This window comes from Lissotriton helveticus, chromosome 8, assembly GCF_964261635.1.
Source record: "Lissotriton helveticus chromosome 8, aLisHel1.1, whole genome shotgun sequence".
NCBI classification, from domain to species: domain Eukaryota; kingdom Metazoa; phylum Chordata; class Amphibia; order Caudata; family Salamandridae; genus Lissotriton; species Lissotriton helveticus.
Window position 1 is genome coordinate 1,251,246,681 of NC_136069.1, and position 27,155 is coordinate 1,251,273,835.

At 41.6% G+C, this 27,155-nt stretch overlaps 1 protein-coding gene across 1 annotated transcript in view; it reads right to left on the reverse strand.

Annotated features, from left to right (window-relative positions):
* Window positions 1–27,155, reverse strand: part of LOC144771945 (gamma-aminobutyric acid receptor subunit gamma-3) — a 1,335,689-nt gene that overhangs the window by 104,540 nt on the left and 1,203,994 nt on the right. Inside the window, exon 4 of the mRNA XM_078656176.1 lies at window positions 18,008–18,160. Coding sequence (XP_078512302.1) covers window positions 18,008–18,160 — 153 coding nt within the window. The remainder of the gene's footprint in view (window positions 1–18,007; window positions 18,161–27,155) is intronic.

Sequence of the window (27,155 nt, forward strand, 5' to 3'; positions counted from 1 at the left end):
TTCCGTAAATCCTAACACCAGCACTCAGGCCTCACAGTTCCTCAGGAGCCACGGTGCCTTCCCACAGAGCACATATATGAGAGACTAGCCCAATTTATTGTGCATCCTGAGTATTTACTGTATAACTCAAATATATGGAGTACTTGATAAGAAACATGTGCTCTTTGAGATTAATGAATATGAGAAAGTTTTAGAAAATAGAATGCATATGGTTTATAAAAAAGATATGGCATATGTAGCGTAATTGCATTTGAAGATCAGAACCAATAGCACTTGTTAGACGCACAAGAAGAAGTACAGGTCAAGTGGGTATACTTTTTTTAAAGGGTGCCATTTTTCAGCCCGCCACTAGCTTGTGTGGGGAGGTAACGCCTCACCCCTTTCTACCCAGTAGGGAAAAGTTCCCACGGGTAATTCTACCCAATTTAGCACTGGTTCCTGTGTGCCCTACTGCAAACAATCCAACAGTGCCCCTTTCTCACTAAATACAAAATGGAGCAACCCTACTTCCCTTTTGCACAGCCGTATTGCCACCGAGAGCGGTGGCCAGGGTAATCAGTGGTCCCCTACTCCTTATAACTAAAAACCAGTTCTGTGAGCACATCTCCCTCCACTAAGTTTGGTGCTTGCCGGACTGGGAGGACAAAGGAGAGGGCCCGTGTAGGTGTGTGCTAAACAGTGCCTGAGAGGGGAGGCCTCTTTGTAGAAAATTAAATTCCTGGGTACTGCCCAACTCATTATCCTGTCAGAGGAACAAAACAACTCTTACATCGAGGCCTTTGCCTCTGCTCCGAGAGTAGTTTTCAAACCTCATCAGGGCTATTCACCAGCTGGGTGATAATTGTAGGCAAATACAAATTAGCCCCCAGGAGCTTCAGTTAGGAAAAAGGTAAATTTAAAAAAGCCCCATCTTCCTTAATTTGCATTGCAAAATCAAACTTTAGCATTGAGTCAGACTTTTATTAAATATTAAAAAATAGTCCATGAATTCTGTTTCTAGCTGGTCTTAACCTGAGAGCTTAAACTTTATATTTAATATGAATTCACAAAGCTTCTCTATCCTGTCAGCCAGCCAACATTCCTACAGTGAAAATAGCTTCTGGGTGCTTGTCACTGTAAAGCAGAGGTCTTCAAACTAGGGAGCAGACCCCCCTGGGAGGGACCTTAAATGATCTCAGGGGGGGCACCATTCTCTGACCAAGAGAAGTATCATACTTTCTCTCAAGTTTTAAAAACATGAGCGGCAGTTAGCCACCTAGTAATGGGTCATTGCTAACAACGTTTATCATTTATATCCTGACTGGCAGTATGTGTAAAAACGGGTAACAGAGCTTAACTGCAATGTTTAAACATATTTAAGCGTTGCCAATTTAGCACAATAAGTGTGAAAAAACTGAGGGGGGCCCGAGGGTTTATTTTATAGGTGGGTGCGCAGCATTAAGAAGTTTGAAGACAATTGCTGTAAAGGTATGTTAAGATTACAGTTCTTTATGCCCTTCTTTTAAATACTATGCACCCTGCCTTGCAAGCTCTAAAGTTTACACAGTAGTGACTTATTAATACTTAACAAGCATGGGCAAAGTCAAAAGGTCTCACATTGATAGCCAGCCCTACTGACGATTGTTGTTTTGTTTTGTCATGGTTTTTGCAAGACTTTATTGTTCGGCAATATGTCAGGCCCTCATCAATCTATAACAAAATCATTTGTTAAAGGCAAAAAAAAGGTTTTTGGGTCTCTAAAAAACACCCATTACCATAATATTCCATTGCTCTGAAAGAGTGGCATGCTGTTACTCATAGTGAAGTCAGCTAATGGCTGAAGTGGGCTGATACATTGCCCCGTAATGAATGCTGACGTGGGTGGAAGAAAAATTTGAATGACACCAACCAAAAACTAATGGGTGAATTCTTACTGAGGCCCTTATGTGTTATAAGAAGTGTGGCTCAATGGGTGGAGAAGTGTGGCTCAATGGTTAGAGGGCAGACCCTAATGCAGAGGTCTGGCCCGGGACCAGGGTTCAATTCCCCTCCTCGGCGGGTTTTGGGCTCAAAATTCCACGGACCTCATAATTCTCGCCTCAGTGCCTATTCCAATCATGGAGTCCCACTCTGCAACTCTGGGCAATAGCTTGCTTAATCTCCACAACGGCCCCCACAACGCTAAGGTTGCCTGGCCTCCACCTTGGGGGTGCCCAGGAGTGGACACCTCACAGGGAAAGCCAGGATGGTTCCACAGCGGTATTCGTACAAGCGCCTTGAGACCCTTGCGGGTGAGTAGTGCGCTATACAAGTATCAACTTTACATTTACATTTATACACATCATTTTAGGAAAATCAAAAGGTCTTGGCTAACACAGACCTAAAAACAGTCAGTTAGTCAGTCTGGTTTTAGCTGCAAGCCGAAAGAAAGAAAGAAAGAAAGAAAGAAAGAAAGAAATAGAGAAAAAGAAAGAAAGAAGAATACATGGAGGAAATAAAGAAAGAATGAAATAAAGAGAAAATGAAGAAAGAGAAGAGAAAGAGAAAGAAACAAGGAATGAATGAATGGAGGCAACAATAGAGAAGGAAAGAAAGAAAGAGAAAACGTAAGAGAAAGGAAGATGGAATGAGAGAAGGAAATAGAGAAAGAAAGAAGAGGAGGCTAGAGAAAGAAACATAAAAGGCAAAAAGGAAAGAAAAAAGAAAGAAAGAAAGAAAGGAAGAAAACAGAAAGAAAAAAGTCAAGAATGAAAGAATTCATTAAAAAGAAAGGAACAGAAAGATAGAAAGCGAGAAGGAAAGAGAAAGAAAAATGAATGAATCAGGCAAAAAAGAAAGAAAGAATAAAGGAGAGAAAGAAAGATAAAGCTAAAGATAGGTGAGAGGGAAGGAAAGACAAAAGGAAAGAAATCAAGAAAGAACAAAGAAGAGAAAGGAGAGAAAGAAAAAAGTAGCAAGAGGATACATTTATACAGAACAATTCCAAATGGACACAATCTGATCTGCTGTGAAAAACCAGCAGTTAGAAAAGCACAACTCTCCAAAAGAAATTTCCAACAGCATTGTCAGAAGATTGGATCTGATATAGATGGAATGCGCATCAAAAGCCTCCTGCTATCACATCAGGCTCTAATACAAATGCCACAATAAAGCTCTGAAGTGGGCTAGCTTGTATGCAGATAGGCTCCTTGTGAGATAGCAAAATGCAGTCACTCAAAGTGAAGTTAACCAGTGGCTTAATTAGGCTGACCCACTGCCCCATGCTATATTCTGTAGTGGTTGGAACTAAACTGTGAATGACCCAACAGGCCAATGTTATTATAGAATCTGTATTGTTGATTAATAAAAATCATTATAGTCAAGGAATATATCAAGTACATTAATTTGCTTAAAAGAATAGAGTTATATAAACATAATCAAACAATTGTATCATCTTCACTCAACAAATGCAGGACAGTATATTACTAATTTTGTGATAATTTTGGGGACGACATATCAAAGCAGTCGCAACAATCTATCCCTAGAATGGCATTTCATTCTACAACTTATATATCAATTAATGTATCTTTCTTTGTTAAAACAACACTTCTTTATAGACTAATACAAATCTTCCATAAAACTATCGATATTACATTACATTTTAAATTCATGAGTTAAAGTGCCATTATGCATCTCATTCCGAAAGTGCCATTCTTACTTGAATCATCATTATTTATTAGTATTTAAATGAAATTAAAATGTTTATCACATTACGTCAAGTAGATCAAATAGTTGATAGTTAAAATTATTACAGATTACTACAATCGAATAAAACAATATAAATGTCTACTCCTGAGCCATACAAAAAATCTTCAAAATCAATTTTTTATTATTTTTTATTTTAATTTTTTTATTTCAATCCACATGTATCAAATACAAAATACAAACATTATTTTAGGAAGATAAAAGCAGACAGTTACTAATACAGTAAAATGTAGTACCAAAAAAAAAATACTATAGACATTAATTTTGCTACTTTAGATGCTCAATTATGAGCCCCCATATCTGAACACCCAGTTTTCGTCTTCGTGCGCACTTAAGGGAATAAAGGCTGTATTCAAGATTGTAACCAGTATAAGATTTGGCTCTCCACATGTCAAAAGTAGGGGCGACCTACTGTAACAAAACTGAAGCAGTACATAACCTTGCCACTGCTGTGTGGCTATGAAGATTAAATAGTGAAACTTATGCACCGCCTGCCCCTGTGTAGAACTGTCCCCAACACCTAGTAACATTACTTCTGGTGAGATATTGATTCCTACCCCAGTAACCTTGGTCAAAATCCCTTCGATGTGTCTCACTAGTTGTGCTAGATAAGTGCACAGATAAAAGATATGTACAATGTCAGCCTGCTCCTCCCCACAGCGAAAACATTTCCTATTGTTCACCCCACCCCATTTTAACATTTTTGCAGGAGTGTGACATAGATTGAATATCGTCTAATAATGTTGTGCTTCAAACTTGGCTGATACCTAGGGGCCCATTAGGATGGCGGGCGGATGGCCCCCGCCAGGTCGACGGTAGCCACCGCCGGCCTGGCAGGGGCGATCCGCCCGCCATCCTTGCCGGAATGACCCCCCACCATAGTAGTATGGGTGGGGGTCCGCGGCGGACGAAAAGACCGTCTGCCGCTTTTCCGCCCTGGTCGCTTTGCGACCGGAGCGCAAAAGGGTTTATATGGTGGTGGTGTCTATAAGACACCGCAAGCCATATTACCATGGGCATTTTCCAATGCCTTTCCGTGGCAGCATTGAAAATGCCCATGGCATGCAGAGCCTACTTTGTGGGCCCGTTGTGGGCCCCCAAGGACTCCGGGGGTGGGGGGTGCACATGGGTGGTACCTATCATACCACCCTGCATTTCAAAGGACAATGTGGCAGGTACTGCACGGTGCCTGTCACGTTGTGTTTTGAAATGCACAACATGTTTTTTTGACATTGAGGCGGGCGGTGTTAAAAATACAGGATGCGCCCACCACTGTGGCGGGCGCATCCTAATTCCCCCCACGGGAACCCCGCCCTTATGGCGGGTGGTGCCATTATCTGATAGGATGGTCATCCTAATGACCCCACTAGATTTTTTGGGATATATCGATAGCATGATCCATAAAAAACCCTTGCCGCCCCAACCGACTGCTCCATTTAAGATTTTGAGCAGTCAGGTCATCCTGCTATGTATCCAACAAACTGTTATATAATACACCTATCACATCTTATGTCTTATGGCCTCAACCAGGAGCTTAGGCTTTACCACTCTCTGCTTCTGGCTTCTATATAAAAAATCCCGGATCTGCAGATATTTTAAAAATTCTGTTTTAGATAGTGAACATTTTTCAGCCAGGAATAAAAAGGAGGAGAGGCCTTCATTGTTGTGAAAATCACCTATTTGCCTTATGCCCTTGGATCTCCATCTATCAGTTATCAAATCCCAAAAGACAGAGGGTAGTAGTGTCCAAGCATCCGTAGGTGTGTAAAAACATATCCCCTTGATCTGAGGGCTGCTCCGCACCATCTTCTAAACCTTAAAGCCATTAACACAACCGTAAACCGTTTTTTTTATAGTAGCTTGGCTCCAAAATCCTAAATAAGCAGTTCTAAGCTGCTGAGTTAAGCAACATCTGATATATAGACGGTGCTTCAGCAGCATCTTCTGTAGCAATGCCACTTAAAACACTGGTTTTTTTTCAGGGTGTCTTTTTTTATTGGATCTAAGCTTTTCCCAGATCGTGAGGTTGATGGAGACTTTATATTAGTTGGTTTGTTTTCCGGTAAAACTGTATTAGGATTTTGCCTTCCCCTTTCTGTATCTTGCACTGATAACTGCAGGTCTCCACTTCCTGGTGGAAGCCGTTTTCTGAGGCCTTGTCCGGATGCTGGGCAGTTTGATGCCCTGTGAGGTGCGTTATTATAGACTTATTAACAGCATCAGAAGAAGAAAGTGACACGTCTGGTCTACTTAAACTTGTGGTAACCCATCTTTCAGATCACACTGGTGTATTTCCGATGATTTAGAAATTGGGTAAATTTCTTTTGGTTTATAGATTGAACTTGTATTTGTTGATTTATGTTTTCTTTATTCTGTTATGTGCTTTTCTTAATCTTGTCCTTGCTCTTTTAGTTAGCCCTTCTTGTATTGATTTGGAAGATAAATCTGTATTATTGGTAACTTGGGTATCTTGATGACTCTATGGGTTCATTAGGTTCAGTAGGATCAGGAGGTATTTGTAGACTACTTCATATACTTTCTTCCCTTACTAATTGGTTTTACCTTCGTTTCGTCTTTCATTATAGATGGTATTATGTTCTGTTGCTGTTCTTTGTGCCTGAGGGAACCTTTTTTATTGTTTGTCAACTTTTATTCCAATCCCATTTTTATCCAATATTTTCGTAGGTTGGCAAGATGTTAGCTCTTATGGTTCTTTGGTATCATAGCACTGGCAGTGATCATGCTTTATTGTGCCTACTCGCTCTTTTGTGTTCTGTACCAACATTGACTTGACCTTCTCCACCAAAGAACCAACTATATTTAATAACTCAGAGATATTATTTAACATGTGGGCACAGATACGGATCACTGACATAATATCGACTGTCATAATATCGAGATGTCAAAATATGGAGGTAAAAATATCGACTGACAAAATATCGACTTCCTATCTTTAAACAGGTAAGTACAAAAATATCGACTTTAAAATATCGAGTGTAAAAAATATAGACTGTCAAAATATCGTTTTATTTAAATGTCTTAAAAGTAATTTAAAAGTAATATAACACTAAATGAAATTAATTTTAACTTATTTAAAATACTTAAATAAACATAACATTAAAAAATAAGTAATATAACTTGAAATATAGTAATTTATTTTGAATACATATATATATATATATATATATATATATATAGCACGAATCTCCTTCCCAAGAAACATATACAATATTTTTACCGTAGGATAGCAAGAGGTTTAAATGTACTGTAACGACTCCAGTGAGTGCAACAGAAGGGAAAGCGTTGGATAGCGTAGGGGTAAAAATTACTATTCCCACTCCAGAGAGTGCAACAGTTGGGAAAGCGTTGGATAGCGTAGGGGTAAAAATTACTATTACCACTCCAGAGAGTGCAACAGTAGGGAAAACGTTGGATAGCGTAGTGTTTAAAGTTACTATTCCCACTCCAGAGAGTGCAACAGTAGTGAAAGAGTTGGATAGCGTAGGGGTAAAAATTACTATTCCCACTCCAGCGAGTGCAACAGTAGGTAAAGCGTTGGATAGTGTAGGGGTAAAAATTACTATTCCAACTCCAGAGAGTGCAACAGTAGGGAAAGCGTTGGATAGCGTAGGGGTTACAATTACTATTCCAACTCCAGAGAGTGCAACAGCAGGGAAAGCGTTGGATAGCGTAGGGGTAAAAATTACTATTCCCACTCCAGCAAGTGCAACAGTAGGGAAAGCGTTGGATAGCGTAGGGGTAAACATTACTATTCCAACTCCAGAGAGTGCAACAGTAGGAAAAGCGTTGGATAGCGTAGGGGTTAAAATTACTATTCCAACTCCAGAGAGTGCAACAGTAGGGAAAGCGTTGGATAGCGTAGGGGTAAAAATTACTATTCCCACTCCAGAGTGCAACAGAAGGGAAAGCGTTGGATAGCGTAGGGGTTAAAATTACTATTCCAACTCCAGAGAGTTCAACAATAGGGAAAGAGTTGGATAGCGTAGGGGTTAAAATTACTATTCCAACTTCAGAGAGTGCAATAGTAGGGAAAGTAAATACTTTATATATAAATATAAATAACGTAAATAGTAATACCAATTACAAATTCATTAAAATATTTAACAATTGGATAAAACATATTAAATAATTATTTATAAATACAAATTAAAATTATTTAATTATAAAAATTACCTACTAATACTAATTAATTAACTATTAACAATAAATTAATTTTCAATTTAAAAATTAATCTATTAATTTTAATTGCCAATTATATTTTAATTAATTACCATTAATATTATTTTAACAATTATTTCTAAATAAATATCAATAAATACATTTACAAATTTAATTAATTATAATTAAATTACTTCCCACCCTATTCCCCTATAAACCCACAACCCGCTACAGAAAATACATTACTAAAATTATATTATTTATCAATTGATCAATTATAATTAATTACCAATTATATTTTTTATTTAATTACCAATTAGTAATTAATTACCAATTAATTCTACATAAATATCAATAAATTAATTAACATATTTAATTATTTATAATTAAATTACTTCCCACCCTATTCCCCTATAAAGCCACAACCCGCTACAGAAAATAAATTACTAAAATTAAAATATTCATCAAATAATCAATTATAATTAATTACCAATTATACTTTAATTAATTAGCAATTAATAATTCATTAACAATTAATTCTAAATAAATATCAATAAATACATTAACATGTTTAATTAATTATAATTAAATTACTTCCCACCCTATTCCCCTATAAACCCACAACCCGCTACAGATTTATATTACACAAACAATTAAAAATAATATTAACTTACCTTAAATTCGATATTTTTGTTGTCTATATTATGTCTAGTCAATATTATGTCCATTCTATATTTTTGATTCGATATTATGTCCATTCTATTCGATATTAATTTTTTCTAGTCGATATTTTTGTTGTCTATATTATGTCTAGTCGATATTATGTCCATACTATATTTTTAACTCGATATTGTGCTGGGTCGATATTATGGAATCGATATTTTGACTCTATACCCACAGATACAAGTGATCAATTGATTATCTCTATCAGATTGTCCCTTCACTACAAGATTTTGCAAATTAAGTAATTTATATTCAATCCCGGCAACATAGAGGGCTAGTGGGTTTAATAAATCCACCTGCGTGTTCAATTTAGCTGAGTGAAAGTTAAGAGCATTAGTTATAGTATCCATGGTATTAAGCAGGCTACCCCATAATCCTTTAGAACTTGTGCTCCTACCAAGAAATTGTCCTCATATTTAGCTAATAATGACAGGTCGGCTGAGTTGAGGGGATTGTTCATAAAGTCAGCATGCTCTACCTTACTTTGCCCATTTATAGTGAGCGCACTCTCAATATTAATTATCTCAGGAATCAAAGTCAGTTTTGTTTCCGATATTGGACTGAATGGATCCATTTCAACTTTGTTCTCATGATCCTCAGGGCTTTAAAAAGCTTCAGGTATCATATCTTGGCATCCTCTGGCTTTTATTTTAGCCCGTCGAATATGAGATGCCAAAAATACCTCATTACTTGTATTTTGATCAATGCCAGATGATAAAGTAATCACCGTATTGTTCTGATTTGTGCCAGAAATCTGTTCCTTTCTGTAAACTTTATCAGTGTTGTAATCTATCAGTGACTTTTTCTCCAGCTCAATAGATGTATTAGGGGTGATTTCTGTTCCAATCACAAGCCCACTAGATGCACTTCTTTGCTGAATCACTTGTGTTGGAGTACTGAGGGCAAGGGCCCATCTCTGGAACTGAAATCACACTGCCGAATTTAGATAAGTTGCCACAGCTATTGAAGGGTTATTTACCACTTCCTCTTTCCCTGGAAAAGAAGCATCATTGATTTTGTTGTGTCCAGTTTTTTTATAATTTAAATCTCACATTGTTTTAACTTTGCCCATTGTTGTTTGAACTCCAGCATCTATATTGCCTTCCCTGGTGCTTTTACTGGTTCTTTACAGAGTTTTGAAATATCCTGCGATAGTTGGCTGGCAAGCCATGTTATTAATTTTTTTATATTGTCCCACAGAGACATTTTCGGGAGAGGTCAGAGATGATATTGTTAAATCAGCTGTTACTCCTGTTGAGGTGCTTAGACCACTACGCAATGCTCCGGCCCCGATTTTGCCAAATCGCTTCCTCCGCTGCTTTATATGTAATTGAGGCATTGCCCTGCGCATGCAGCCTGGCCTCATAGCTATATTTGATCGAAGGGATAGAGGGTCTGTGAGTCATTCTAACCAGGCTAATAAATCTGAGAGCAGGGGCGTAAGGGACCCTCCTTTACTTTGGAACCCCCTCTCCCTCCTCCTCACCTCCTCCACACCTTCAGTACACTGCTTTCAAACCGCTGCCAGTCTACTTTGTCATGGTCACACCCGCATTTTCTTTCTCCCTGGGGCACTATGGGTGCAGATTGGAGCCTTGGGGCAGGCAGACGCCATACCATGCCATCAGCCCCCTGATACATATGCTAGCCCCCGAACCGCAAGCTGCACCCTTTCTCTGCTACACTGGGCCACCTTTGCGGATTGAGGGACCGGAGTTGGTTAGGTATTTCGTTAGTTAAATTAATATTTGCAGCAACAGCAACAGTCTCGTCCTTATCCGCAGACCTCACAGGGCAATACGATGCTGTAAGTGCCGAGATGCATATAGGGAAATTGACGATTTTTGGGTGGCCTCTCCACTTCTTCCAACTAATTAAGGCCTCTGCTCCATGCCTCCGAGGCACCTTTGTCCACCCAACTAACCACCTAGCGAGTGGGGGCCACCAGGCGGCTGTAGACCGCACCCAAACCTGGTTGGGCCATCTCTGCATTCCGTCTGCAGCCCACACTTCGCAGCTGCCCACTACTGGTAACCAAACGCACTAAGGTTACCGTTAATTGCGATAGAGGGTGATGGAGGGTAATGGAGGTAGCAATAGTGGTAGTGGGTGTAGGCCACCGCCGCCGTGCAGAAGCCTCAGAGTTCTGGCAGATGAGAAGGCCAGGAGAGCGCAGGTAGAGAGAGTAATCAAGCCCGACCTTGCTCACTGCTCGCCATGCCCCTCGCATCATGTCGCATCCTCACATCTTCCAATTTGCAAAGACAATCTAACTGTAGGTCCCTAGTACAATGGTTAAATTGAGTCAAATGAAAGTCCATATAAGTAAGTATATTATACGTATTTTAGTGAAATCAAAAGGTCTTGGCTAACTAAAAAGGAGGTTTTCTCAAATCAAAAAGGGTTTGTTTTGACAGGTTGGGTTCCAGTTTTAAACAGCAGCTGCCTGGAATCATGTTTGCTTGACCACAGTGGTGGATGGCACTGTCGTTATGCAGTCCGTAGGTGACATTTAACTCTCCAGGCCATGGGTGAACTTTAGATGCAATATGATATGGATTTATAAAAACGTTACATATTCCAATTAGGTGTTAGATAATTGAACATGTTTTAGGGGCCAGAGCACAATCAATCAATCAATCAATCAATCAATCAATCAGGAGGTTTAAAGTGCACTACTCACCCGTGAGGGTCTCAAGGTGCTGGGGGTGGGGGAGTGCAGCTCCGGGTCAGCCGAAGAGCCAGGTCTTGAGGCTCTTCATGAAGGTGTGCAGAGTGGGGAAGCATCTGGGAGCTCATTCCAGGTTCTGTCTGCGATGTAGGAGAAGGCTCTTCCACCCGCTCCAGTTCTGCGGATGCATGGGGTTTCTGCTAGGCTGAGGTCAGCGGAGCGGAGGTTCCTTTTGGGTACGTGGGAGGAGACTCTTTCATTGAGGTATTTGGGTCAACTGTGTGGAGGGATTTGTAGGCGTGGGTGAGTAGCTTGAAGGTTACTCTCTTCTCCACTGGGAGCCAGTGGAGATCGCGCAGGTGTTGGGGGATGTGCTCATGCTTTGGGATGCCGACGACGAGTCTGGCCGCGGTGTTTTGGATGGTCTGGGGTTTGCGAGCAGGGATTTGTTGATTCCAGCGTAGAGGGCATTTCCGTAGTCCAGTCTGCTAGATTTGAGTGCGTGGGTGACGGTCTTTCTGGCGTTCCGGCTTCGGGGAGGGGATCCACTTGAAGGTCATGCCTGGTTAGCAGTGTCTCAGTGCACAGAGTGAAACAAACAATAGTGTTGGTCCACAAAAAATGGGGCTGACAACTCAATAAAAACACTTTCTCACACAGATTTTGTGTGAAGATGTCCTTTTAAAATCCTGCGCAAAATATAATGGGAGAAACAACATGCATTTCACATGATTGTGGTCTTTCCAAACAATGGGTGGTAGTTTACGTAGAAGACAATTTGGGATTGAAATGATAATTTGTTTCAATCCCAGCGCATAATTTTCAGTGATATAGAAGAAAACAAGGCTTCGCCTGATACCTTATAGTCCAGAGAGACATTTGTTTCATAAGAATGCAGTTACAGTTTTAGTGAGAGACCTTCATCATGCAGAGGCATTTTCATGTAAGTAAATACGGTATTCCTACTTCAACCAATGAAGGATGATTCTAACCTCAGCTCCTAAACCAGCTTAAACCAGCTTGCTTTCCAGAGACCTAGGACTAATCATACATCAGCATTTCATATAACATTTAGTGTACATCATTACTATTATTTGTCAGAACCAACAATGAGTTACTCACTCTGTACAAAGAGTGGCTTGAACCTCTTGAGAATTTCATAGATCACTCGCTTGAGTGTGGGCAGTGGAGAGCAGGATCATATCTATTTGACCACCCTAGACAATGGTGAATGGTATTTTGCCACAAAAACATTTACATTTTGTTCTGCGTTAGCTGAACATTTAACAGCATTTATATAAATCTCAACAGTGAGCAGAATAGGACATAATAACATACACAAAAGTGCAGAACACAAAGCATACCAGGTCACACATGACCAGTCAAGCCATTTGGCAACACTATAAGCACTGCGGAACACAATACCATAACATAGCAACACTGCAGCACAAAAGCAACAGACTAGGTCACTATCTCCACAAAATGGCACCCCATTAACTAGTGGAAATATTTTGTCACACATTATCACACAGAGAAACCTGCTTTTATAGCACGGTGGTAATGTGTTTCCTCCAGCATTACAGTAACTTACTACTATGGACATGAAATCGTGCCAGCCAAAAATGTTATGTGATCACTCCCAAATATTTGAGTCATGGAGGACGTGTGTGCTAGCTCCTACTCATTTTCATGGCTCATTTTCAAGTTGAGTTCCGGGAAAGCCTTTTATCACAGAGAGCTATAGAATTGATGAATAATGTTATCAGAGTTTCTCCATCTGTTCTAAAACCATTTTCAGTGAGCTGACTAACCTGAAAAAATTAAGGTGACAATTCTTCCTTTGAAAATGTGTCAGATTTTATTTTTTAGTTCATGAACAGAATAGCCTCTGTATCTTTTTAAAAATAACCTTTAAAATGTTTTATTACAGTTTATTATCATTAGGGCTCTCTAAGGACTACACCATTTTTCAGATGCTAACTCTGTTATAAGCTGTGTGGTAGACTGCTATTTATTTTCTCCCACACAAAAATTGTGCATAGAAATTGGAAATGAAGGAAAAGTTTGTTAACAATAGTACCTGTGCAGGAACACCTTTCAAAGGGCCACGGGGCATGCAGGGGCATGCAGGGGTCACAGGAACAAGCTTTGTGGGATGAGGCCTTTTATTCCTGTTGTGCCGGGGTCCGACCTACTATGGATCCTGATCAACTGGGCAAGTGCCTATTCAGCGCTTAACTCTTGGTACTAGTGTGGGTCGAGCAGTCCAAGGTTTCTTGGGGAGGGAGGTGGTAGACACAGGGCGGGAGCTGAACACAGGCTCATAACTCAAAATATGTGCAGCAGACAAATACTTGCTTTTTAAACAAAAGATGTATTATATACAGCAACCACCTCAAAGCAAAATGCGCCATTCACAAACAATACAGACAGTCTCCTAAGGCCGAGGCTCTAGAGTTTTATAGACAGAACCTGAGTACCACTTCACTCAAGCTAGTGGTAGTGGCTATTCCCCATTCACTGTAGACAATATTCAGGTGAAGCCCCACTAGTAGTCCAAGTCTCAGGACTCCCACACCAACTATGTATTAAAGTCATAAGGGTTCCAGCGTCAAAGAGCTATCTGACAAGCATGTTCCCCCGGGCCCAACTAGCCTGCAATCCCTCATACCCCCACCAGCAGGATCAGAGCAACCAGAGTCTCTGAGTAAGCCCTGTCCTAGGATGCTGAAGCTGCAGCTGCTGACTCCGGTTAACTCTTTTGAACATGGCCTAGTTGGGCTGAAATCAGCAGACCTCGAGTTCCTCTTATGTGGTCGAGCAGCAGCCGGGGTTTCTCATTGTATCTACAAGCTCTGTAAGGTTTTTAGGCTATTCCCACTGGTGATGGGGGTTTGAAGGTCCTGGTGCTGGTCCTCAGGTGCAGTGCAGACCCACTAGGGTCACCAAGGTGGCCTTCCTACTCTGTTGATGATCTCAACCATTCCACACTTCTTACGTTGTCCCAGTGGTCCCTCTGGCATATAGAGGTCATTGTCTATCAACTGCACACAAGCTCTGACAAGATCAGTTTAGTGGATCTTTTCCCTACGTTTGGGGTGGCCAGCTCTTCACTTCACATTGAGTATGGCCCACTCAGCACAGCACTCTCTACACTGTGGCCTCAAATGACATATGGGGTCACCGGATTCTCCCTGAACACTAGTTGCAGCAACTGTCATGGTTCAGTTCATGGCAAACCTCCTCTGAGATACATGGATTGCTGACTTTGCCTGCACACAGGCAATAACCAGAATGGTGCAGCAGTTGTCTCTTCGCACCTTGCTAAGGGGATTCAAATGTCAGGATTCCCCACTGGACCTTGCTCTCTCCAATGTTCTACTTTTCCTCACAGGGCACACTGGTCTTGGCAAGCAGATAGGCACTGGTGCTCCAGGCTACAGGGCAGGTAGTCTTTGGATTCCCTTGGTGATGTCACCCAGCTGGTAGACTAATGGGCCTTAACGCCCAGCTCTGGTGAGAGGCAGGCGTCTTGCAGAGCTTTTCCTCTGGCTGCTTGACAGTTGACAATTTTTGGGGTCTCAAGCTCCTCTTCTTAAAGTCCATTACCATTTAGAGCCTCAATCTTTGAAGTTTATGTTGGGGGTCTGCTTCCTTTTGGAAGTGTCCACAACTCTGCCCTGTCATCCTCCAGAAATCAATCTGTCACATTAGGAGCAACTCCAAATCAGATAGCACCACAACACAGACCATGGAGTGACAAGAAAGACACACTTGGATGTCAGCCACAGTGATATGTGTATCAAGAGGTAACCCCAGGGCCATAGCCCTACTTTTATGATCCTGTTATCAGCATTCTTGTCTTCCTTTTGACTTCTACTCTGAATTGAAGAGCACCCTTTGAAGTACACTGAAAAGCCTGGCTCTCCCTTTCTCCCTTGTGTCCCACCCAGAGTACAGGAAAGTAGCAACACACAAATTTGCCTGAATGGAATTATCTACCTCCCCCTTTTTTCAACAGTATTCCTTGGTCTCCTATATGGAACACAGATTCTGCCATTTTTTTTACCATTCACAGACACACATACACCCACCTCATTAAAACAACAAAGAAAGTGACCCCACAAGAAAGGATCACCACCAACGCACTCAATAGCAAAGAACTTTTCGCCGTGGTCAAAGAATTTGCCAAATCCAGGGCAGAGACAGCAGACATTTCACCCTCCCAAGACCTCTGCAACATCCTCAGTACCTTCTTCCACTGCAAGATTAAGGAAATCTATGAAAGCTTCAACAGCCTCGATACCCAAGACCGTCTTACCCCACCTAAAACCATTGCACTGAACGACACCAGAACTCAGCACCTACTCAGTTAGACTTCCCTCACCACTGATAACACCTCAAGATCATGAAGAACATCCACTCCGGAGCACCCTCAGACCCCTGCGAGCACCACATCTTCAACAGAGCCAGCACCTCCATCACCCCAAACTCTGCTGCACCATCAAATGATCCATCAACTCTGCCACCTTCCCGGAAGACTGGAAACACACAGAGATCAACCTATTTTGAGGAAACCCTATGCTGACCTGAAGTACCTCAAGAACTTCAGACCCATCTCTTTGCTCCCAATCCCAGCCAAGGTCATTGAGAAGGCCATCAACGCCCAACTTTCAGAGTTCATCAAAGCAAACTACATCCTGGACCTATCCCAATCCGGCTTCCGAAGCAACCAAAGCACCGAGACCGCCCTCCTCACTGCCACAGACGATGTCCACACCCTCCTTCTCTGAGGCAAAATTACAGCCCTCATCCTCCTGGACCTCCCAGCCACCTTCCATACCATCTCCCACCACACCCTATGCTCAAGACTTCACCATGCGGCATCCACGACAAAGCCCTGGAATGGAACTACTTCTTCCTCACCGGCAGAACACAGAGATTCAGACTAACACCATTCTAGTCTGAACCCACAGATATCAGCTGCAGAGTGTCTCAGGGTTCCTCCCTGAGCCCCACTCTCTTGAACTTCTACATAGCCCCGCTCGCAGCCATCTTCAGGAATCATGGACTCAACATTGTGTCCTACTCCGATGACAGCAAGCTGATCCTCTCCCTCACCAATGAACCCACAGTCACCAAGAACAATTTCCATGGTAGGATAAAGGCTGTCGCCACCTGGATGAAGGACAGCTGCCTCAAGCTCAACTCAGAAAAGAATGAAGGCCTCATCATGGGCACCACCCCATTCTCCTGGGATGACTCCCGGTGGCCCGCAGATCTTGGACCCCCCACACCCACAGACCAAGCACGAAACCTCAGCATCATCTTGGACTCCTCACTCACCATGAACTGCCAGATCAATGCCGCCTCATCATCCTTCTTCCACACTCTCTGCCTGCTCAGAAAGATCGTCAAGTGATCCCCATCAAGTCCAGAAGGACGGTCTCCCACACAGTCATCAGTTGCAGACTTGACTACGGTAATGCACTCTTCGCCTCATTACCCAGAAACTCCTCAAGATACGGCAGACCATTCAGAATGCCTCCGCCAGGTTTGTGTGATAGAACCACGAGTGGATAAATCACTTGTGCCTCTACCAAGCAACGTAAACAATGAATGCATCTTGATCATGCATTCATTTACCATGCATGCCTTTACCACATAATTTTGTGGTAAAGGCATGAATAGTAAAGGGGCATATGTGGCTAAGGTCATGACCCCTCCCCCCCCTAGCCTAAGCTATAATCTCCCCCTGTTCCCCACCCCGCCCTGCAGGCCAAATACCCCTACCCACTCCCAACCCCCCCCTGTCCCTAATCCTTAAACACTACCTCGACCCCCTTCTACCCCCTGGCGCTTTCCCTATAACTACCCCTTCCCTTTCCGCTGCCCTTAGGCAAACCCCTATTTTAAAAAATATTCCTGACCCCCCCTCCAGCCCTAAAATCTACCCCGCCCTCCCCTAAATCCTAAAAACTACCTTGACTACCCATTCCCCTCCCCTAAGCCTAAAACCCTTCCCTTACCTGATCCAGCCTTAAAAACTACCTGCCTTCCCCTAAGCCCTACAAACTAACCTGATTACCCATTCACCTCCCTGTGCCCTGAGGCCTAATACCCTAACCCCTAATAAAAAAGATTTCCCTGGCAACCTGCCTTAAAACTACCCCGACCCCCAGCCCTTAAAACTACCCTGATCCCCCATCCCTGAAAACTATTACTCCTGGGCTGAAAATTTCCCCTGAACCCCCAGCCCTGAAAACTCTTCCGAACCCCGCAGCCCTGAAAACTACTTACACCTCCCAGCCAGAAAACTTCCCAGACACACCTGCCAGCCCAAAAAGCTACCCCGACCCACATCAGCCCATAAAACTGCCCCGACCCACCTCCAGCCCACAAAACAAACCCGACCCACCCCAACCCACAAATGAGCCCCCGACCCACTTCCAACCCACAAAACAAGCCCCTACTCATCCCCCAACACCAAAACTACCCCGACCCGCCTCCAGCCCACCAAACAAACCTATCTTTTTATGTGCGGAAACTCTGCAGTCCTAAAGATACTACTAGTAAAATACCTCTGCGAATAGCAAATAATTGTAAACCTACTCAAGCGTGTAAGATTACCTCGGTGAATCCGACCCATAAGCTCTAATTGCCTACTGCATAATGGGATGCTCCTTAAGTCAACAACTTTAGGATCCTTACCCAGTGCTGTTCTTGCTGGTGCAGAATCTTTTTTAATCCAAAATGATACCCAGGATAAGACGACTGTTAAGATGCAAGGAATGTAGGTTTGAATTGTGAAGTATCCCATTCTTCTGCTTAAATCGAAGTATACGGTCATAACTACATAATCACCTGGGGAGACAAAAAAATAGGGTTTTAAGGTCAGTCTAAGATATTGTTATGCATGTCTTATTATAAATGCTAATAAAAATGTGTTTACTAGAATACTGAACCACATTCATGCAGAGTGTGAAAGGTAGACACTACTTTTTACATGATATCCGATGGGACACCACCAGAGAGGTCTAGTTTACTAATTTTGAACGAGCCCACCATAATGATCACATACGTTGGTTGTATTCAGAGTCACTTACTACTCAACTTTGCCAAGTCCCATTCTATTCTCCTACGTGGTTATATAGTTTCGGTTAAATGAACGTAAAGCATGTATATTCTATTTACCCTGCCTACAGTTCTGTGGTGAATTTGACGTGTCTTGAACAGTGTATTACAATATTTTAAAAGTCCAAAATAACACGTCACCATTTACTGTTGTGTAGCCAGTGCAAATATATGCTTTCACTACTCACTAGCGTGTAATGCTATGATGGATTTTCAAGAGTTCTGTGGAAGATTTCTTGATCTTTGCGACAACAGTTTATTGATATTCGCATTGCATGTGTCAGGAATCCAAGTCAGATGGATTTCAAGTGGTCCTGTGACTAATAATTAATTAAAAAATTATCAGGCTCATGCATCAAGGTAGGATTTTGCGAGTCCTTAATTGCGATAATTAAGGAATCACAATTAAGGACTCGCAAAAGTCTGTGCATGTAGGAATCAGTATAAAAATAGTGATTCCTACACATTCCTTAATTGCGAGTCGTAAATAAGAAATGGTTTACCATTCATTCCTATGCGCAATTTGGGAGTACCAATAGGTCCTCGCAAATTACGCATACAATGTCAGGGTGCAGGGGTGTCAAAAGGACACCCTGTTGCACCCCTGAAATTGATCTGTGCACATATGTTGCGCACACAAATGCCCTAAGGACATGTGTGTGTGCAACATGAAACCTTGAAAAATGCACAAAAGTGCATTTTTCAAAGTTTTTGCAAATTACCATGAAGTTCAACTTCATGATAATTTGCGCCCCCATTAGTGAAATCGCTATTCTCAAGTGATTCTTGCATTGCATTTAAGGAATCGCAAATTGCTATTCCCTAAATGCTTACGCAATTTGAAAACTCGCAAATAATTGCGATTTTTTAAAGTGCGAGTTGTTTCATGCATCGCAAAAGCTAATTTTGCGATCGCAAACAGCCGATTTTTGTGATTTGCACCATTTGCGATCGCAAATAGCTGTGATGCATGTGCCTGTATAAGTCCTGCACTCTCCCTTAGACACACTGTGGGGTAGGTCTCATTCTTGGGAAACCCTGTAACCGATTCTACAACTAAGTATGAGATTATGTAAAATGAAAGTAGACAGTGATGACCCTTTTAATTAAAATATTGTATCTCATACTCTTGCTGTGGTTAGATTATGCACACCATATTCAAATATGTTTTATGCTGAATTGAAATTAATTGATAAGCATTTTTTTGACATCAATAGGACATTTATCTTCTATATTGGAGTTAATTAAAGACACTTCACATCTTCCATTGAGAGAAAGTTAAGGGTCTCTAAAACTGAAGAATAGGCAAAAGGATGCACTTCAGTTTGCAGTGTGTGCTCTGCAAGCCACAGTGCTGACTTCTATTATATTCATTATATTATTTAGAAGCGAGTAATGCAGCCTGTAAAGAAATGTGATTTATAATATTGATAGTGAAAAAGGCGTGCCCCTTCTATTAAGGTGGGGCAATATAAAAGTAGTAACAATTACCAAAATGCCTTTAATCACCAATCTGCACAAATTGATATACTATCTTGTTTTTGTATTTTTAATGTACCAGAAATCATTTTTTCAAGACAATTTTTACCTGACATATTATCAACCATTTTCTGGTCCCTGATGTGTGCATAATATGCCAGAAACCAAATAGCACAGGTTGACAACACAATCATGAACTGAAATACATCGAATGGTGTCATTAGCACCTTTTGTGGGGAAACGGCCTTTACAACGCAGCGGAGCTACGCATGCCATTTCACCACAAGTGGAAACAAGCTTGCCTTAACCATGCATATGCCATAAGCACACATATGCATGGTCAATAAAGTGTGTGGTTTAGATGCCGAGCAAATGGGCGGGCACAAGAAGAGGAAGGATCAAGAGAGAGACCTCCGGGACGGGGTTTGTTATGTGGGGCTGGGATCAGGTTTTGGGAGGTGGGCTAGTTTTTAGGAATAGGGTATTTTGCAGGGCTTAGGTGGGTCGAGCTGTTTTCAAGGTTCAGGGGGGCTTTGGCTCATGCGCACCTCTGTCATACAATCCTTTTGTGGTGTTCAAGGGACTTTTATTTAGCATGCGGTTATCTTTGATAAAAAGTGTGATGATCCTATTACATGATCCTAAAGTATGGTAATTATGAGATTTTAAAATAACTAAAAAATGTTTACACTAGTAGGCAAAAGAACACAATGGAACATTTGAGGCACTTTGGTTGTGAGAGTCCTTTTTAAATAATAATAATTAGAACATCATTTATGTGATGGATGAAGTTCTGGAGTGTTGATTATTACATATTGTATTAACAACTTTGTTTATGCAGAATGGGTGTTAAAGATTTACAGTATAAATACCCAAAGTTTAGGAGGTGTCCATGAAAGAAAATCTCTTGAACAGTGATGATGGATGGTTATATCTACAAAGTTAGATGAAAGGAATTATAATTTAAAATAGAAAATGAGAATTATTCTGTACTATTTTGTTTAATTTTGAATGGATTCTGGAAGACGTTCATGGGGTCAAGAAAATACATAGCATTTTTAACCAATACACATTAAACAGGTGTAATGCAACATTTCAAATCACGATGCATAACCAGAAAACTCCAGAGAGTAGAGGGCAACAGAGTCCAACAAAGGCGGGCAGAGGAAAACACTGGTGATCTTCGCGTGCCTGGTAGCTCAAAGGGACTGTTCTGTCCTCACTAGAAAGTCATGATTGACTCCACAGTCTCTCACTGGTACAAAAGCACAGGTGGATATCACTGGCAAGGGTGCAGTTCCAACCGATGAGAAGGATTATGAAGAGTACATGGTTTAAATTCAGCTACCAAAGACAACGAAAGAATGAACATGCCCCTTGCCCATTCATCCTCCTGCATTACAGAAGAATGCTTATGTGAAGCAAATCAACAAAGTCAACTGAGAAGCCAATCAACAGTCCCAGAGGTTCCCTAACAAACTCCCCTTTTGGTTTCATGCAGGCGCCAGACTATCCCCAAAGGGTTCAGAAAATTACTTCTCTTTTTCATTCAAATTTCCACTGCACAAAATCAATTGGGATCCTCTAGATAAAAGTGTACATTTGGAAAGACCATTATAAAGTTTTCTTGAAATCAGGAAAGAAAGTATTTAGTGATATACACTGGAAAGAAAAAAATATCTAAAACGTCAGTTTTTTTTCTTGAAATCATGAAAGAAAATATTTAGTTATATACACTGGAAAGAATAAAATATCTAAAACTTGAGTTTCCAAATTTTGTTGTAGCCTAATTGGGATTGCATGCCACAGTTTTGAGAAACAACCTATTGACCTGCTTCTGCAACAATATTGAGTGCAGAATGACTACCATGCCATCAAAGTACACATATAAAGGTAAGTGTAGATGTACTATTCCTAACTCCACATCTAAGTAACCTCATGATCGATAAATCAATCTATCTATCTATCTATCTATCTATCTATCTATCTATCTATCTATCTATCTATCTATCTATCTATCTATCTATCTATCTATCTATCTATCTATCTATCTATCTATCTATCTATCTATCTATCTCTACATGTATCCATAAATTTACCTATGCCCAGTGGCAGAATCTTCATGGAGCTTTCTAAAAATTTGCTATTTTTTGTCTAGTTTACGCATGTAAACTTTCAGTGTGATCCGTCAAGTGAGGGCCCACAAAAAGGGGGGGGGGGTTCAAAGCATGTTTTCTCCATTTATTACATTCGGACAATTAGGTACAGCTAAAGTCCAAATGACTGAACAGATTTAGACCAAATTTGTCAGAATGCTAGATATTGGCCAGAAAGAGTGCCTTTTGTGATTAGGTGTAAATCTGTTCATTTGTTTTGAGCAATTAAGGCTTAAAATGCTGTATATATTTTACAGCGAGAATGCGTGGTGAGATAAATTCTCATGCTGAGATCTGATAGGCTGCCACCACATCAACTACCAGGTGACTCCAGCCCTCTTAGGACTCGGGACACAGTACTAAGAAAAATGTAAGAAAAAGACATGGGGGCAGAATAGAGATACCATAACCCCCATGTCTGGTGATGGGGGCCTCTAATAGGCCAGAGGGACCCCAGACCCATTGGCTGATATTTTTTTTTAAAAAGAGGGGTGTGCTGCCTCCCCTCTCCAAGCATAAAAAAGGTCCTGGGAACCCAATCCCCAGTGCTGTATTAAGGCCCACCCCCCAGACCAATATTTAATAAAGGGAAGGAAGGCTACTTTGCCCCATCCTAGAATCACTGTTTGGCCCTGGGTACCCTATCCCCTGTGGCTGGCTCAGGGACAGTGTCCTGGCCCGGGGTTGCCAACACCCAGGCACCATTTATTTCCCTACCTGAGGGTGCAGGTAGAAAAAGTGTAATGAGCACAAAATCTTTCCCTGCCTGCTGTCTCGGGCAGGTAAAAAATACTTAATTGCTCACACCGCACGGGAGAAAACAGAATCTGCTCCTTTGGAATAGACGGAATGCTGGCTCCCGCTGCATCTAGGGTGGGTGCAGGCAGGGGGGCCAGTGGGGCTGCAGGTGCCTTGGGCTTCTCTCCACATAGCACCTACTGAGGGGAATATGCCACTTGAATCCGCATGTCATTAGCCCGAATGCTGTCACAATGCGGTTGTAACAACGACCGCGTCGTGACAACGCATACCATTACTCCGCAAGTCATTAGAACGACTTGCGGAGGGGGGGCGCTGGATGTTGAAATAGTAAAATGTACTATTCCAACTCCAGTCTGAGCGGACTTTAGGGAAGGTGTTGGATTTTAAATCCAACACCTTCTTCCCCCCTCCACAAGTCGTTCTAACCACTTGCGGAGTAATGGTATGCATTGTCACAACGCGGTCGTTGTAACGACTGCGTTGTGACAGCATGCGGGCTCACGGATGCGTCGTGAAGGTGCTTTACCACTGAGGGACACCTGGGCACTCCTCTTTAAAATAGAAAAAGCTTGCTCCTGGAGGAGAAGGGAGTCACCAGAACTTCTGGAGTCCTGGGGTTCCCCATGCGGCCCCAACAAAAATACTGGTGTGGGGCACCCCAAGTGGGCACCAGGGCACTGTTTAATATATTGATCTGTTGTTTGTGTCATAATTGATTTAGTACTTTTAATGGCATGAAATAATTTCTTATGCCAAAAATGAACACAAGAAAAAATATACATGAAAATGGTCCACAATGCTGAATCTGGGATTTCCCATAATGAAGCAGAATTATATACATTATTTTCTGACACATATACTGGTTTACTGACATCGAGCACCATCTTTGTTTTTGCCTGCTTATTAGTCATTCTCTCTTTCAACCTACCTTGATCAACACCCATCCTTTTCCCTCCTATTTTACATGTTCAACCAGCTGGACAAAATTAGGTATTATATTTTTTTCCATCTATATAAACGGCAAACCGTTATCAGAATTATTTTGGTTATCTTTAATAATCTCTGCTCTTTATAGTCCACAAATCAAAGCCCCACATACAAACACTCCTTAATCCTCTTTAAATGCTCAATTTTACACTTTCATACTGTGCGGCAAAAACAAGATTTCTTGTACATAATTCCTCTTTCAGAAATGGTTCCAGGAACCAAATCCACTCACACAAGCATGCCCACACACACACCTCTCTTCCAGGGCTGTCCTAGTCCACAACAATGCAATATTGCTACTCATTTCAGATTAACATTCGAATCCCACACACATTCCATTTAATTCAAAACACTTTCCTTCATTTCCCCCATTTAATCTGCAGATTATCAGGACTGGTGTAAACACTAAATGGATGTGGGATATTCTGTAAAAATGTGTCACAGTGTAACTAAAATTGCCCCTCCTCAAAAACACTTACAGAGCACAAACAAAACATCTATATACTGGGAATTCATAATGCACAAAGTCACTTTACATCCTGAGTTGGGGAGGCTGACTACTCATTTTTTGTCTTTTAAACTGACCCCAAGCTTTGAGCCCTTTTTAGATGAGATTGAACTACGACTGGCAAAGTCTCTCTATATGAAATTCAGGTATAAGATATTCAAAGTCAACGCTTTTACAGCTAAATGGGCAAAACCTCAATTGATGGCTGGTGATCCTAAATGCTCACTGTGTACATTCGGTGCTAATGAGGATATTGCGCATGTTATATTCTTTTGCGCAGCATATGCTACTCCCAGACGTAAGTGGATTAAGCCCCTGTGCAGAAGTTTGAACATCAGGAGCTATTTAGAGTCTAAGGGACCCATTAGGATGGTGGGCGGATTGCCCACGCCAGGCTGGCGGTAGCCACCGCCAGCCTGGCGGGGGCAATCTGCCCGCCATCCGCACCTATATTCCCCCGCTATATTAAGATGGCGGGGGGGACCGCGGCGGACGGAAAGTCCGTCCGCCTCTTTTCCGCCCGGTCGCAAGGTGACCGGGCGTAAAAGGTTTAATATGGTGGCGGTGTCTAATAGACACCGCCAGCCATATTATGATGGGCTGCTTTAGATGCCTTTCCGCGGCGGCGAAGCCGCCACGGAAAGGCATGCGGTCTTCACTCTGAGGGCCCTCTGCGGGCCCCCAGAGTGAAGGAGAGGTGGGGGGTGCACACGGGGGGTACCTGTCGTACCCCCCTGCATTTGCATAGACAAAGCTGCAGGCACCACGCGGTGCCTGCCGCTTTGTCTATGCAAATGCATTAATGCATTGTTAGCATTGTGGCGGGCGGTGCTGAGAGCACCGCCCACCACAATGCTAACAATGCAGGATGTGCCCGCCACTGTGGCGGGCACCTCCTAATACCCCCCACGGGACCCCCACCCTTATGGCGGGCGGTCCCAATCCCCGTGAGGATGGCAGGCGGGCAAAGTCCACCTGCCATCCTAATGACCCCCTTAGAGTTTCTTAGAGTTTTAAATTCTGACAGTGGCCAACATATTGTATTTGGCGTTAGTGCATTTTTGTTAGATGTCAGTCAAATAAAATATAAGAATGGGCTTAAATTAAAAAAGGTTAAAAAAATGGATTTTTAGAATTTTTTTTGTAGTGGAGCCCAAATTGGTCCGCTCACGCTAATTGAACAGTTATCTTTGTACTGTATTGGCAAGAACTCTAATTAAATCATGTGCAATAGGCGTCAAGACTAACAGGTGAACATTTAAACAGTATATATGTCTTGCATTTTAGACCCTTGTAAATAAAACACGTTTTTATATTTATTATTTAGATGAAAGTAAATTACAATATGTACAAAGATTTGTTTTATAAGCTTTGATGATTCTTTGAATCGAATAAAGATTTTTGATGATGATGATGACCCGGTAGGTATATATGTCTCCGATCCCTTTCATGCCTTGGGTACTCAACACAGTACGCACAGAGCAAATTGAGTGCAAGTCCACTATAGTGTTGGAAAAATGCTCCAAAAATGTTGATTGACTGCTCAGTCAGTGCATACAATTAAACTATACACGTTGTGACATGTTTTTAATATGAATTGTATAAAGTCTCAATTATATGACAGCCAAATTCAACCATTAGCACACCCTTCCTTAAAATTCTTCATAGATTAAGACCCTTCCAGGAACCACTCTCGAGATACTCTTTAGAGTGCTTTCTGGAAGTTAGACACACAATAAAGGTCCATGCCAGAAGTACATTTATATTTGTTTAGTATTTTTAAAAAAAGTTAAACTTTCGAGATCTAAGCCTATGACTTCCACGTGCCAGGGGCATGTAATTCACTGAGACATAAACACAACATGCCACAGTGTGTTTGAATAAATAACACTTAAATTATAAATGATTGAAACCATTTTTTTCTTTCTACCTGAAAATATTTGGATTAAAATCTGCACTCAGCAGTACACTGTACAAATAGAAATAAAGTATTGGATTAAGTTATTGTATATTGGCAATATTGGTGATGTGGAACTTTGTTAAAAGACTTATGAACGTTTTTTTTAGGTCTTCCAGCAATGTTTTGTGTTATGTGCAATTTGTTTATTTCTATATCTATATTTAATGTCATTTAAAAAAATGTATTTATTGAGCATATGAAGACATTTTGCACAGGATTACATATGTTATTACAATTACATATGTATATATACCCTATCCCCTTGGTTCTGAGGGGTAAGTCTCTTTCTGATTCTTACTTGAGATATGTCAACAAATGCAGCGAAATTACTAGGGAAAAGTAGACTATGCCTTGAAAGCCCCCGTGACAAGTGACCATTTAACGCTCTCTAAGGTGGTAAACTATCGCTGCTGAAGCTTTCCAACTATCTAAAACAACAGCCCAACACTGTGGCAGAAACGGTGCCCTAACTTTAGCTCCCAGTGCTTACTTTAAGTTTACAGCTCCGGATGTTGTATGGAAATAACTGTAGCTGCTCATCTCTCTAAACCAGATAACTAGCTAACTAATATCCCTGGGCCAATGAGCCAGAATGTCAGTGCCCAGCCACCACAATAATGATCATGGAGACCCACAACCATGCCAGCTTAAAACACTGATGAAAATATAGTATGGAGGAGAGAGGCCAAATGAAATGAGAGGCCAAGTGAGGAAGTGATCGCCTTGTGTGGTGGTCGGGATTACCACTGGGGCCTAAATTGTGCAGGAATCTCAAAATAAGTAAGCTGTGGAACTATGTAGACTATGAATAGCGATGGACTGGGATATAAATATACCCTCCCTTGCTGCCATCTTGCGCTTTCCATTGTGAGT